At 37.5% G+C, this 16400-nt stretch overlaps 1 protein-coding gene across 1 annotated transcript in view; it reads left to right on the top strand.

Annotated features, from left to right (window-relative positions):
- The window catches only part of Ppm1h (protein phosphatase, Mg2+/Mn2+ dependent, 1H), a 206427-nt gene that overhangs the window by 77876 nt on the left and 112151 nt on the right, over positions 1 to 16400 (top strand). The window contains exon 2 of the mRNA XM_013018507.1: positions 7144 to 7306. Within this exon, the coding sequence (XP_012873961.1) occupies positions 7144 to 7306 (163 nt within the window). The remainder of the gene's footprint in view (positions 1 to 7143; positions 7307 to 16400) is intronic.

The raw sequence follows: 16400 nt of genomic DNA, 5'->3' as shown, positions 1-16400 counted from the left end.
TTTTCTTTTTGCTTATGTGGTGCTGAGGAATCAAACTCAGGGCTTCATGCATGCAAGGCAAGCACTCTACCACTGAGCCACCTTCCCAGCCCCCCTGTGAGACTCTTATCTCCAGTTAATCACTCAAAAACTGGAAGTAGAGCTGTGGCTCAAACTGGTAGAGAACTAGACTTGGGCAAAAAAAAAAAAAAAACAGGGACAGTGCCCAGGCCCTGAGTTCAAGTCCCATGACTGAAAAAGGAAAAAAAACCTTATTTCATAGCTAGGATGTAATTCAGTGGTTCTAACAAGTACAAGGGCCTGGGTTAGATTCCTCCAGTGATAGATAGATAGATAGATAGATAGATAGATAGATAGATAGATAGATAGATAGATAGATAGATAGATAGATAGAGACAAATGGACAGATAGACAGATAGATAAGTACTTGATGTATGTAGAGATTAGAATATTTTAGAATATTGCTTTTGGCTTGATATTAGTTTCAGGCTGTTTTTAAGTTTGTATTTTTCAATTACATATTTAAAATGGACTTTCCACTTATGAAAACCATACATTTCTCTCACATTGTTCATAGTATTGATACATCTGCCTAGTAAATAAGAGACCTTCTTTATAAAAACATAGCACATTACTTTTTTGAAAATTTCCAGCAGCCACTAAAAGCTATCTAAAAATGATTTGTGGGGGCGATGGGGAGGGGAGCATGCACACATGCCCATGCACATACATACCCACACATATGTGCGTGCTAGTACTGGGGCTTGAACTCAGGGCCAGGATACTATTTCTTAGCTATTTTGCTCAAGGCTGGCACTATACCACTTGAGCCACTCCTCCACTTCAGACTTTTAAGAGGTTAATTGGAAATAAAAGTCTCACATGGACTTTTCTGTCCAGGCTGGCTTCAAACTCTTATCCTGAGATCTCAGCCTCCTGAGCAGCTAGGATTACAGGCATAAGCCAGCAACTATAAATATTGTGGTAAACCCCAAAAATTTTGACTTTATTTAGCACAAACTTGGAAACTTCAGTTCAGACTCATCTGGCCTCAGATGCTACTTCACCTGTGACGTTTGCTGCACCTCTTCTCTTGTAGACTGTTTTCCTTTGTGTTCTATGATACACCCCTCAATTGGAGCAAAATCCAGTTTTTGTAAGAAGATGAATGGACTGAATGTGTGAGTCTCCAAAAAACAAATCAAAAAAGAAAAAAAATCCCTATTTGGTTTCACGTGGCCCTACAGAGCAGCAGTGTGGCTTTGCATGGGAACTGAGCCAGTGTCTAACAAAGGACAGATTTCCTTATATAAATATGGAAGTTGGACATCGATAACAGTGCTTTTTTCATGAGGACCCAGAGGATAATTGAAAGGAAATCCCTAAAGGCAACTTTCTGATATTTACTTCACTATGTTAAAGGTCATTTCTAAGCAACCCAGTATGAGGAAGAAAATATTCATGTGTAGGTAGGGAGATCTTGGGGACAACATCACATCTTCTTTTGAGTGTTTTTTTTTTAAATTTTCAGTTCTTACATTGATAAGAGTAACAAAGCTAAAGATAGTTCCCACGTGTTAGTATCAAAGCTCATTCCAGCTAATATTACTAGGGAGGTCATGATACATGTTAAGTTCACTCAAACCTGCGGCTCTCTCCCTTATTTCACTTGTGTAATCTATGTGACCATGTAAAATTGATAGTATTCAGTGGCTTTTGGTTTACAGAAATAATTGCCTCCCTACATGGTACCAAAACATGAAAGTCTTAAATCATAAGAAAGAAGAAAAAAAGTTTCATTCTGTCTCTTCTAGAACTCTCTGGTGACATCTGACTGGTGTTACCTACACTGACAGGAGTGACCTCCCATTCCTTTTCCCACCTGGAGGTGGTTGAATCTGTGCCACAGAAGCTGCCATTCTATTGACCTTCCAGGTGTGTTTGCCAGTGTTTCTTAGCAAAGGAATAGGTTCCTGGTGGAGTCAGAGCTGTGGTTTGCCAATACCCAAGAATGAGAAGTTATCTCACGGGAAGCTCCAGCCTACTTTAGTGGTCAGTCACTAGTTCAGAGAACCACACAAAATATTGCTTAAAAGGTTACCTACTGAAAGAAACTTTGATAATCAATGGCTATATTTGGTCTTCCCATAAATGATTCATTTCCCTACATAGTGTTTTTCTGTCTGCTTCTCGGTGATTTATGAATCATAAATCATCTAATGGCCTTTATAAATACCTTGTCCTTACCTAGTATAATCACTGCCTGCTCAGCAGTGTTAATGACACTTAATAAAAATGTTTCAGCCTAAACTTTTCAGAACTCAAAACTTCTTAAAAACAAAGTTAAAGCCTTTATTCAGTCTTTTTCTGGAACCTGAGTGAATCCAGGAACTTGGGAGCCCAGACTTGGCATCCACAGGCAGAAAGGAACAGAAATTTGTAGCTGTGTGGGGTTTTTTCTGTGTATTCTGTACCATCACGTGGGACTTGAGAACAGGTCTCAAAGGAATGAGTAGTTTACTGAATGTCCCCATGCCACCTTAAGGCTCTTAATGTCTAGGTGGCCCATGTTTTGGGGGCAGCAGAGGAACAATGTGGTAGGGTGGAGGAGATTTTCTGGTAACTTGCATCGCTGTGCAAAGTCCCTAGAGAACAAGAAAAGAAAACTGGCTTTGTATTTGTGTTTTATTATTAAATCATATATTGAGTGTTCATTATGTGCTAAGCACTGTTGAATGCATTTGATGCTATAGCATTTAATTCTCACTACTTCTGGTGATAAGAAGTGACTCTTCTCCTCATTTTGAAAGTAACTTGCCTAGGAACACACAACTAGAGCTAGACATTACACCAAAACCCACTAAAACCAGTTGCATCTGACCATTGCCCCTTTTCCCACTTCTGCAGTCTACTGAGTTGAAGTTGAAAGGGCTGGTATTTAATGACTTGACACCTGTAAGATATTTAGCATGGTACATGGGCATGTGGAAATCCTTCAAAAAAAATATCAACTGTGGTTGTCTTTGTTGATGAAGTGTCTTTTGAAAATGGTTCCAAGCCAGTAGCCTTTGTGACAATTATGAATTCTCTTTGCCAATGGACTTGGTGGCTAGAGCTCATTAGTTGAGAATGTGTTATTTTATAATTAATATTGGAGCCATCCAATGAATGTAAATAAAGTCGTGCTTAGGAGCAGGTGAAAACGTAGAAAATAAACAGTTGCAATTAGAGGCAGAAATTTTTCTGAATTTCAGGTGGAATCCATTACAAAAAAAAAAATGTGAGTAGCATTATTTCACCAGTAGAAAGAAGGTAAACAGGCTTCCCAAGGGCATGAGGGAAGTACAGAATGAATTCCTTGCTGTTTTTATGTCCTCATGATCAGGTTCATACCATACCTGGTATTTAGGTCATAACTTTGAGCTAAAACTTACATGCACAGGAATTTTTTACTTGAAAGTAAAAACAGTTTACCTGTTTTTACACGGAGGAAAACAAAAAACATGTATGGTTGAAAGAAGGTTCCTAGGTTAAAGCAAACTTTGCCACATGTCTCTCTCCCTGAACAAATGTATTGATTTTCAGAGTTAAAAAACTGACAATAGCTACCCTTCTCCACCATTTTTTTCCTTCCTGAATTTTAATTCAGCCTTCAAAATTACCTAGTTCCTTAGATGACTAAAGTCTTCCTACCCCCATCCCAACCCTCCACACACTCACACACACACATACATTTTAGCAACTTGATAATTTCATAATTTATAGCTAAGGAACATAGATTTGCAGAAGAAACTTGGCTAAACTCTGTCACTCAGTAGCTGTGCTTATCTTCTAAAAGATATTCCCAGTGGTTGCTAACTCAGAGTTGACAAGAGGACAAAATAATTTAATTACACAAGAAATGCTGACCACAGCCTCTGGCACATAAAGCTAATTCTCAACACATTAAGATGTTATTCTCCCCCATTAGAAGTAGCAATGTCTATTCTGCCTCTTTCATTCAACAGCGCCTGCTTTGTGCCATATTTTAAAGAGAGAGCCTGAACTGGTAACAGCCACAATTATTACCCCTGGTTTAATTGGAAGGAAAATGTTTTCCTTTTTTTATAGGAGATTGGAAAATAAGATCACCAAAAGTAAGATGATTCATGATTCTGCAGCTTTAAGTCTTCAAATTTAACATTATAGGCAGGTAGAGTTTTAAAAAAAATAATTACCTGGTGACCCCCAAGGAGTGTAGTAAAAGACAAGATGTCTAACTACTGATACAAATGTTTTCATCTAAGGAAAGTTTCCAAGCTCCTCAGCTTGGAAATGAGGTCTTCCCCAATTTACATTTAGTAAATGAATATCGGCCTTTGAAGAGCAATGTTTAAGTAGAATGTTTAAGTTGATAGTGATTAAACTTTTTATAGACAACGTAAATTGAGAAGAATTGGACCTTTTACTAAGGTTGTATGAAGCATGGAAGCTAAATTACTGTAAGATACAGGATAAGGGGATAGAGGTATAGCTCAGTAATAGAGCACTTTCCTAGCATTCAGAAGATCCTGAATTCAATCCTCAGTGCCACAAAATAAAAGGAAAGAAGATGTATGTGTGTGCACACGGTATTTGAAAGGGTTGACTTTAAGTTATTTAATTAGATTAGTATTTTATCATCTGGATAATTAAGGTCTGACTAAACAGGTTTATAGGGCTGGGACTACTGTCTTCCCACTAGATTAACATTTCTGACTTTTGGTATTTTACTAGTATTTTTTCAGAGCCATATTGAATATGAAGTAGCAAACTAAGGTCCCCAGTAAGTGTTCTTTAACAGCCCTGTGGCTCTAATGAGTCATTGCAGTACAGACCTTTGAACCATGAGCTGCTAGGAATAGATGCACAATAGGAAAATAACACAACCTGAGAGTGGAAGCAGAAGGAGCTTGGGACTTTGAAGTGTGTTTACAGCAAAGCTGTATTTAGCTGTGTGAAAGTCTTACAGAGTCCTGGGTTTCTCGTGTATAAAATAAGGTGTGTGGGACCTCCTGGTGAAGGTCAACTTTGAAGTTTAATATCCACAGAAATTACAGTAGTTTTGTAGACTGTTGGAAAACAGCAGTGGTTGATGAGTCAGCCTGGCAGGTAACTATTGGAAATCAGTGATGCATTTTTGTTGTTGTTGTTATTCGCAAAAACCTGAAACACATGACTATAGCACAAGGTGAGGTGCTGATGGTGAGAGTGGTGCCAAGTTCCAGAAATAGCAGTGTGATCTTGTAGAGAAGACAGTATGCAGGAGAGGCTGTCACGAACTGGTTTTCCAGCCAGACCTCCACTTCAGCATTCCCTAGAGAAGACCCTGGTATCGAAGACCTTCATGGTATAAACCTGACATTCCAGTAAACAGTCCATCCCGGACATGCTGATTGGAACTCATAACCAGTAACTGAGGAGAGGTGAATGGTATTCCATGCCTCCTTCCCCTGCCTGCCTACTTCACTTCTCTGGGAATAAGCTTAATATGGATTTTCCTGACAGATGCATATCCTGCATCATGAGCTGCAGCTATAGACCGCCTCCCTCCAGTGACTTGGCCTGAACTAAACAAGAGCTTCTCTAGGAGAAGCAGATGGGAGCCACCCATTCTTCCCCTTTGCTCTTCCTAGACCCCTTCAATAGCCAGAAAAGGAGGGAGAGAGCTCCATTTCCTCTCCTCTCAAGCCTGGACCAGAGCTACCCTACTCTGTTTATTACATACATCACCAGAGTCCAGTTTGGATTGGCACAGACAAGTTGATATTCCCATAATATCCTAAGACAGAGTTGAGTTGGGGGTCATGTAGACTTCATTCTGAATTCCATTTGTGCCACATGGAGTAAATTAGTTCTGGTGGGAAATGTGACACCATTTAGTAACCATAATGAACATAGCCTTATATCCTCAGAATTTTGCTTTCTCTCCCTTGAGGAGAGAAAGTGAAGGTAAGGCAGGAAAGTAGATAGAAAACCCTCTTCTTCATGACCTTTCTGTCCTTAAGAGTAAATGATAAGTACCAAAGGCTCATCTGATTTTGCAGAAATCAACACACATTCTCATCTCCTTACACAAGTCTCTAAGCATTAATTTTAAAACACTGTAGTCAATAATCTACTTGTAAGTTTTAAATAGTACAATATGTGAAATGAGTAAATGTAGATTTTTATTTATAAAACATGCTTGAAATTTATAATAAACTGTATAAGAATAACAAAGCAGTTTTGTTTAGTACAACTATTTGCACTAGGAGAGAGAGACATAGAAGGTACCTGAATGAGGTGGCATGTTTTTCTGAAACAGATCTTTTGCTTATAACATTTAGTAATTGGTGAGCCCACCTGAATACACCTGTAATCCCATCACATAGGAGTTGGAAACCAGCCTGGGCTACGAAATACAACACTTTCTCAAAAACCTTTGGAACAAAAATTGCTAATTAAGTCAAAAGGGTCAATTTGCTATGATATTTTAGTATGCGTCTTTGCTGTCAGAGTACTCTGTAGCCTAGTGTGATGAGTGTTATTCTTGAGGGAAAAGGAGAGTTAAAATTAACTTAAAACACAATTTTGCCTTATTCAATCCTTTGTGTAAAGTTAAAATGAGTGTGGTGCAGTGAGGTATAGATCACTGTTCCCTTGACCTTTGGAATGTGCTATACATTACTACTGTGTTGTCTGATAAGATTGATGGTGGCTTTGCTCTTTTATCAGTTGAATAAAATGAAACAGAATTCCCCCTGAACCAGCCTTTCTGCTTTTAGTGGAATTGCCAAAAAAAAAGGTTCAGGCTCTGAATTAGCCAGAAAGATTGGTTGCCTGATGTGTTTTGACTAGAATGGTTCATGGAGTCGATGCATCTATTAAGATACATATAAAGGTGAACTCAGTTCAGAGCAACTTCTTCAGTATGTGTTATGTTGGGTGCCAATATAATTCTATTTTCAAAACTCTGTTTATTCATTATATAAAATACCATGGCCATAAGGTCTTTGGAAATGAGTAGTGTTTTCGTTTTATGCCAGATATGGAGATTTGCCTTGACTGATTCTAGAGACAATGACTACCCTCTCAGCTTTCTAGATATCATTGTTTGATTAGCTTTTCCGGCTTTTTCTCCAGGGTCATCAATGCTGGGAAAAGTACACACAATGAAGACCAAGCCAGCTGTGAGGTGCTCACTGTAAAGAAGAAGGCCGGGGCTATTACCTCAACTCCAAACAGGAACTCCAAGAGACGGTCCTCCCTTCCCAACGGGGAAGGGCTTCAGCTAAAGGAGAACTCAGTAAGATGCTCTTTGTCCTTGATTTTCAGGAGAAGTGGAGCTCATACTCTAGCCCCACTGAAGGATGTTAGGGATTTATCCAGGTGAGAAATGGAATAGAAAAGTCCCCAGAGTGATGAATCTATACTCTGGGCATCACATAATCCAAGCCAAAGTTACATGTGCTAGATGAGCTGGCATTTATATTTTTAATAAAATAAATGCAAACACTATTAAGAAGTTTTTGTTTTAGGAGTTGATATATATATATATATATGTATACATATACATGTATACATATATATATAATCTTTGGTGGTTTCAAAGGAGCCACTTCTAGGTCTTTGTGAAGGAAATAATCTAGAAACCTCTCATGAGGGGTAGAAATAACAGTAGGCTGTTGGCTTGGAGCCCAGCTGTGACTTTGCCCCTTTTTTCCCACTGCCTGTCCATTAGAGTTGGCCAGTTGGAGTCTGTGTCTGACATTCTTCCAAATTAATATTTGCTTCAGTTGGCCCAAAGCCCTCACACTCCATGGGGTGGCCAAGCACGCTGAATGCCCTGCCATTGATGAATCACAAAACACATTTCCTCTCTCTGATTTCTGGAGAACAAAGCAGACACATCCTCAGAAAGTTCTAACAAACTCCTTGGAAAAGGACAGATACGCATCAGTACTCTGCCCATCAGATTATTTAGTCCTAGGGATGAGCAATCACAGAAAATCAGGGAAGGTTGGGCTGGGAAGGTGGCTCAGTGGTAGAGCACTTGCCTTGCATGCTCGAGACCCTGGGTTCGATTCCTCAGCATCACATAAGAAAAAAGCCAGAAGTGGCGCTGTGGCTCAAGTGGTAGAGCGCTAGCCCTGAGCTGAAGAGCTGAGGGACAGTGCCCAGGCCCAGAGTTCAGGCCCCACAACCGGACCCAAAAAAAAAAAAAAAAAAGAAAATCAGGGAAGGTTGAACAAGATAACCCAAATGTGACTATTGTCAAGTTGTTTATTATGATTAAGTGATTACATAATTTCACAAATTTTGCAGAATTGTGAGATAGTGATACTTCGTTAAAGTCACAAACACATTCTAACCTTCGTGGGGCAAATTGTCTGTTGTGGTCTATAAAGTTTATGCATTCTATGTGCTTTGACAATACAATTATTTCTTCCACATTGGGTGGTATGTACATTCCTTTCCTTTTGCTTAGTGTCAGCTGTTACCTCTTTCCCGCTCATTCCCTCCATAATTGCCATAATCTTAAGGATATTTCTGTATAACATTTCTTGTAGAATTTTAAAAGATGTCAGAATTTCTTCATGGTCTAAAAAATAGCATCTTATTCCATTTATGATCAGAGAATACAAAAGAATTCTGGCTTATTTCATTACTATTAGGTCATTTTAGAGTAAAGAAAACTGATTTATGTGATTCATTAGTTATACTTGTTTTCAAGACTGTAGGAAACATTATATTAGGCTTGGCTTAAAAAGCCAGCGCTGAGGCTCTACTGGGTAGCAATGGTTAAGTACATAGATTCTGAAGTAACATAGCTCCAGGCATTGTACCAGTTATTAGCTGGTTAATGTTGCCTAGTTACTTATTCTTTGAGTCTTAGTTGTCTTTTCTGCAAAAAAGGAAGGTTAGCAGCAGTAATTACCAAATGATAGAGGTCAGCTCATTGGAAGAATGAAATCTAGTCATCTGTAGAAAATGTAGAACTGTCTTTACTGATAAATTCTTAATAAATGTCAGCAGTAATATCCTGAAGGCAGTCCCTCTTCTGTCATTTCTCTGTGGATAAGACCCACTGAATTTTGTATGTTTATTCACTTGTGGATGAAAGATTATATGATCTTCCCTTCTTCTGCTCTTCTCTGCTCCCCTCCATGCATCTGCTCACACTATGGTTTGAACCCAGGGCCTTGTGATTGCTAGGTTGGTGCTCTACCATTTGAGCCATGCATTTAGCCCTCCTTTTTTTCTAGTTTGGAGATGGAATCTAGGGAACTTCTTTGATCCACTAGATCTTACCTGAACTGCTGTTGTCCTCTAGTGTTACAAGCCTTGTATAGGCCTTGGGTGCTGGGAACTTCAGCCCTAAAGCAACAAGTGTGACAGCTCTTGGGTCTCAGGTATCAGGATCTTCTTTGACCTGTCCTCACTACTGCTGTTAGTTCTCCCTCCACTGCCAGGTCTGCTGTTGCTGCCACCAACACTGTCAACACTGGTGGCTCTGCTGCCACTCTTGCTGTTGAAGCTGTTGCCATTGTCATCAGGCCTGGCTCTGCTGCTGCTACTGCTGCAGTTAGAATGGCTACTGCTGTTTCCCAACCCCTCTTCCCCCACCTACACACAAAAGAAATTATTTGGTACATGATGAGAAAAATGCATGTGTTTCTCGTCCATTCTTGTTAGCTGCCCTCAGCCCATCTGCTTGTATTGATGGTTTTGTATCACCCTCAAATGATCTTATAAATATCCAAATGACCTTAGATAGGAAAAAAAAGAGCTTCCCATCATTGGAGGGAATAGCTGTGCTATGTTTGTGCTTTTGATTGAGGTAAAATATAGATAATCTAGAACTCACCATTTTAAACTGTTTAAATTATTCAGTGGCATTATGTACATCTACATATTTTACAACCATCACAATTATCCTACTCTAAAAATTTTAATCTTCTCAAGCTGCAACTCTGTGTTCATGAGACATTAACTCTATTCTTCCCTCCTCTAAGCCCTTGGTGCCCCGTTCTGTTTTCTCTCTTTTCCCGAATTTGACTACTCTAGATACTATACGCAAGTAGAATCATGTAGTATCTGTCTTTTGTGTATGGCTTATTTCACTGAGGATAAAGTCCTTAAGGTTCATCCATATTGAAACATGAATCAGAATTTCCTTCTTAAGGATGAATATGTCATCTTGCAAGCATACCAAATTTTGTTTATCTATTCATTGGCAGGTAGACACTTGAGTTGTTTTCCCCTTCAGGCTATTTGTGAATAATGATGTTTTGAACATGAATGTACAAATATCTCTTGAATTCCTACATTCAGTTCTTTTTTTATATATTCCTGTTAGTTGTATTATTGGATTATATGGTGATTCTGTTTACTGTGTCAAATCTGTTCCCTATACTACCAGCACCATTGTACATTCCCATCAGCAATACTCAAAGGAATGGAGATGTGTAGAAGTTTACCAAGCAAATGTAAGAAAAGGGAGTTTTGATAGAAGGGTGGAAAACTATGGGCACATACTGTTAAAGCCAAAATGGGGAAAGTAAATAACAGCCTAATTATCTCACCACCAAACAGTGAGTTGACAGGTATGAAGAATGACAAAAGATGCATAGGACCCTTTTTTAGTGCACTTGCTTAATTTCTCCCTCTTTCCTTAGTCTTTCTGTCCCCAGTAAATTTAGGAAAGTCAAAATATGTGTTTCAAAAGACTTCTTTTATGTTTAAAACCATCTTCATCTTCCTTGGAACTTGCAGAAAACCTGCAATTTCTTATCAGATAACAGGAAATTCAGTGAAAAGAAGAATTATCACAGGAATATGTAGTTGAAAATATCAGTGATGTGCAGAGAAACTTAGCAGAAATATGATTTTATATATGCTATTTTTTTTCAGAAGTAGGGATTAAAAGCAAAGCTTTCCACTTGTAAGGCAAGTACTCTACCACTGGGAGGCATGGCCCAGTCTTTTTGCTTTTAGTTTGTCTTTCAGATAGGGTTTTGTGCTTTGGCTCTGAGCTAGTGGAGATCCATCTATCTCTGTGTCTCAAGTAGCTAGTATTAATACTAGCTCATATCCTCTGCCCCCACACTGGGGATTGAACTCAGGCCTTATGCTTGCTAGGCAGGTACTCTACCACCTGAGCCATATCTCCACTCATATTTCTTATACTTAGTAGCAACAAGGTATCCCAATAACAAATGAGATGACTTTTTCTTACTGTAAATAGCTATTATTTGATAAAGACATTAAGGCAACCTTAAGTCATGTTTCATGCTCATTCATAAAAATTATTTGATCCCCTTAGTGTATGTAAATCTTTAATCCAAAACAGTCAACTTAAGCCTTCTATTTTAAAACAAGCCAACCTTCAAAAAATGGTAAATAATAAAGTATCTCCTACGCAAGTGAGGTATGAGGAATAAAGGTAATGTCATTTCCTGTGATTATCCGAGTTCTTGATAGTGGTAACTTATTTCTAAGAAATTCCACAAATCAACTTCACATACAAAGTAAAATGTCATGAGTTACAGAAGATATAAAACTTAAACGGGATACAAATTTAAAAGTTTGAAAGCCTGAAGAAATACAAGAGGATATTACTTTATTTTCCTTTTAACTGCTCCATAATGGACCTGTGTTTTGGTTTGGTTTGGTTTGGTCTAGTTTGGTCTGGTTGTGGTTTGGCTTTCTGAGACAAGGTCTCATTGTGTATCCCAGGCTACCCTTGAACTCCAAGATCCTTCTGGCTCAGCCTCTAAAATGTTGAGATTATAGGCCTGTTTTATATATATATATATATATATATATATATATATATATATATATACACATACACATATATATGTATATATATATATATACACACACACACATATATATGTTTAATGATATACTTCAAAAGATAAGTAAAAATGTCTCTTGATAATAAGGAAGAAAAGTTTCAAAATCTCTGATAAAGCAGATGTGAAGTATATTACAATAAAATATTCGTCATGACCATTGAAAGCAGAACTGTCCTTGTGCATGGACCGCATTGAATTCATTTGTTTGTGAAGTCCATTGGCTTACAGTTTGGTAGATGGAAGTTGACACTCCACAACAATGTGAAAATCTTGAACATTCCTATGCCTTTCATCTGGAGACCTAGTGTGGCTAGCCAGGAAATATGGGAATCTAAAATGCTGAAAAGACACTTTCATATTATCCTTTAGGAAAGATGCTGCGTTGAGAATAGTATCCCCAAACAGCCTTTTACCTTCCTCTGAAGGTCTTTTAATTAACCAGACCAAGATGTATGAGAATTGATCAGCCTTATTCTGTTTTCTTTCTTTTGATATAAAAGATTTTTAAAGAGGTTTGGTGTATCATAGTAATTGCCATCAACATGTAAACTCGTTTTCCAAGAGCTTTTGCTTCTTTTTAGTTCCCAAGTATTTAGTCCTTCTAGGATTGAGAGAATAAGGGGGAACTGTAACAATGTAACTTCTATGAGGAAGGAGAAATCTCACTAAGGCATCTTATAACCTTAGTGTTAAGAAATGCATGTCTTTATTATAGAATAAGTGGAAAAATAAATGATTATGGAAATCACCAAAACATCCCCCCTCCTCCTCCTTCTCTCCCCACATATGACTCCTGTTTGGAGCAGATTTGGGACTTGAAACCAGACTTGTGGACAAGTGCATTTCAAGCCCATTTCCTTAAAATTACCCTTTTGTTGTTTAATTTAGTCAAAACACATCAAAGTATGTCGTTTCTGTATCTGTTAGTTCAGTGTCTAATTACAATAACAGGAGATGGCGATGTCAGCATCAGGGCCAAGTTCATCAGCAGGGGAGAGGGAAGCTGATTATCTTTCTCAGCAGAAGACATGGCAGCCCTGTGGGAATTCAAGGCAGTGTGAGTAAATTGGAGCAGGAGAGGTGGTGAGGGAAAGAGGAACGGGACAATTTCAACTGTGAATGGAACATCTGCCATTCTTCCACCCATTTTCTGTAAGAAGGGTTCTTTCAGTCAAGAGCATTACAGTGAAGGGCACTTCTGGCTCCACAACAACAATCCTCCTGGAAATACTTGGATTCATTTGGCAATTTGTTCTATGCAGTGATGTCACCTTAAAAAATGCAATAGTAGTTATTATCCATTATTTATTGGGTTTACAGTAAATTTTGACTTGTTCTGAGTATGTCAAGAGAATCAAAACTATATATATAATATGTATATTATCTATACACAATACATATGTATATATTATGTATTATTTGTGTATATAACATATGTATAGGTATATGTATAGCTAATGTATATGTGTGTGTATGCATGTGTACCAGTCCTGGGACTTGAACACTGGGCATGGGTGCTATCTCTGCTCAAGGCTGGTGAACTACCACTTGAGCCACAGCTCCACTTCTACATTTTTGGTGGTTAATTGGAGATAAGAGTCTCATGGACTTTCCTGCCTATACTGGCTTTGAACAACAATCCTCAGATCCCAGCCTCTTGAGTAGTTAGGATTATAGATATAAGCCACCATGCCCAGCAGAGTATATAATATGTATGTGTGTATATATATATGTGTGTGTTTGTATATGTACATATATATTTATATATATACATATAAATATATCTATGTATATAAATTATTCATAGATTGTATATGATATATTATACATAGATGCACATAGATGTGTGTATATGTATACATATATACATAGATACACATATGTGTATATATGTGTGTATCTATGTATATACATTACATATACACACATATTTGTATATAGGTATGATATGTATATAATTATATATACATGTAATATTATATATACATATATATGCAGGACAGCAATGGATTCTTTCCAAACACGTATCTCTTAGTTCAGGGACAGAGAACTCTTGCCATTGATTAAGAGGAGTTACTTTGCCACTAGGTATTGATATCAGCCAGTGTGATTTTAAAAGTTATTGCCTTAGTTGGTCCTTATTTATTTCCCTGAAGATAGGTTTGAAAGAGATATATGCAATGCTAAGAACACAACTAAAGCTTGGTTCTACAGTAGAATTCCCCACTGTGGCAAATCTTATTCCCAGACTGAAAGAAAACAAGTAGTGTGAAGAAGGAAACATCTTGCTTAACTTGTAATCTAACTGCCCATAGCTTAAGGGGGAAAGATCATGGAAAGGGAAATAGCTCTTGAGATTTTATTTTCTTCTTTTTATTTTTTTTCTTAAACAGCATTTGTATGATAGAAGTTGATCTTAGCGCTTTGCCAATATCAGTTTGTGTAACTTCATAATTCATCCATAGGTATGCATTACTACTGATGAAGAACTAAGACACGGGGCTGGGAGGTGCGGAGCCCACACAAGCTAGCCTCAGAGTCTAGATTGTAACGTTCCTTTTCCTGCATTAGCAGTTGAAGAATATAGCAGTTCTTAATGCTGATGTGAACAATTTCAACAAACATCTCTCCTTTCCATTATGATTCCTCTTTTTTAGAGAACTTGTGAATTCAGAAATGGGGTCACAGCTCTTACTGACTCAGGTGCAGAACAGAACTAAAACGAAGTTGTCATCCTTTCAGTCCATATAACTTGCAAGTCCATAACTGTCTAAGTTATGGAATGGTCATTATTCACATAAACCATGACAAGAAGATAAAGGCTTCTCACTGAATAGCAACTATCTAAGTTTGAATCCTGGTCCTATCACTTACCAGATGTGTTAATTTATGTAAGTTACCTGATTTTGTCATACCTCAGTTTCCTCAGCCGTACATCAAGAATAATAGTTCCTTCCTTTCAGGGTTAAAAATATGAAAATCTGATGCTTGATAAATTCATCCTGTGGTTGTTATCCTAATAGCTACACTTGCAGCTGTATTTTAGTATTATTTTACAATACTTAAGATTTTTCTGTAATTAATTTAGAGAGAAGTTACTGATACTAAAATAGTTAATATACCACAATACAACTTCACTGCAAGTAAAATTTCACATTTGCAATATCTCTTTTACATTGTTGATATGGCTTCTCTCAAGGCTGTGTAAATATCTGAGTAGTTTATAATGTAGGAAAAGGAGATAAAGGTTAAGTGCTCAAAGCATGTATATATAAATTTTTTAATTGTAAAGGTGATGTATAGAGGAGTTATAGTTACAGTAGTTACAGTAGAGTGTATTCAGATAATCAGTACATTTCCTTTTCAATATGATCATATGCACATTGCTATTGAGCCCTTGTGATCCTCTTCTAAGAATATCATTCTTCCCGCTGTGTGAATGTTTTAGAGTCCTGTTTAATTTATCATGACCAACTGTAATTTTTTGTCTTTTACTATCCATTGGGTTAACTTGTAGAATTATAGGCACATTCTAATTATTACAAATGAAGGAAAACATGCAGCCTGTGTTTCTTCGGGTCTGGCTTACTTCGCTTAATATAATTTTTTCCAAGTCTTCCCATTTTGTTATGAATTGAGGCAATGCCATTCTTTCTGATGGAAGCATAGAATTTATATATATATGTATATATATATACATATACATGTATATATCACAGCTTCTTGATCCATTTGGCCAAAATGGAATGCTACTACACTGTTGGTAGGAATGGAAGGAAACTTGGTCAACCACTCTGGAAATCGGTATGGAGGTTCCTCAAAAGACTAAACATGGAGGTTCCTCAAAAGATTAAACATAGAGCTTCCCTATGACCCAGCAATCCCACTCCTGACACAAACTAGGCCACACTAAAGCTACCAGCACAACTATATTCATTGCAGCTTTTTTTTTTTACCATAACTAAGATATGGAATCAACCCAGATGCCCCTTGGCATGTGTGTCTTATCAGAAGGCATCCAGAGGATATTTTTCCCTGAGGATGAGTTTCTAGATTAGAAACCTTCAAATCACCAGTAAAAACAATTTCTGGGACTATATCCCATTTTTAACATATAAAATTGTTTTGCAAATATAAACATAAGTCATATAGTCTAAAAAACAGGATTCTAAAATAATAATGATGAAGAGTTATATGATATTAAGTATATGATAGGCATTTTTCTGAGTGGTTTTTTTTCCACAATAATTCGTTCTGTCTTGCTAACAGCACAGACTTTCTGTTGTCTTGAGCTAATGTCTCAAGGCACCTGATATCATTAGCTAATGTTCCATCAGGAACAATAGCAAGTTCCATTCCATATTTCAACTGCTCCCCTGAATGTTTTGGTTCTTTGGGCATAGATATAATTATTTAAGATATGGCCATAATGTTCTTTTTTTATTGTGAAAATACTGTACAGAGGTGTTACAATTACATGGGCAAGATAGTGAGTACATTTCTTATCAAGCATTGTAGCCTCCTCCTTTGTTTACC

This window comes from Dipodomys ordii, unplaced genomic scaffold (genome assembly GCF_000151885.1).
Source record: "Dipodomys ordii isolate 6190 unplaced genomic scaffold, Dord_2.0 Scaffold3, whole genome shotgun sequence".
Lineage (NCBI taxonomy): Eukaryota > Metazoa > Chordata > Mammalia > Rodentia > Heteromyidae > Dipodomys > Dipodomys ordii.
The sequence above is the reverse complement of the archived record's forward strand: the minus strand, read 5'-3'. Positions and strand labels throughout refer to the sequence as shown.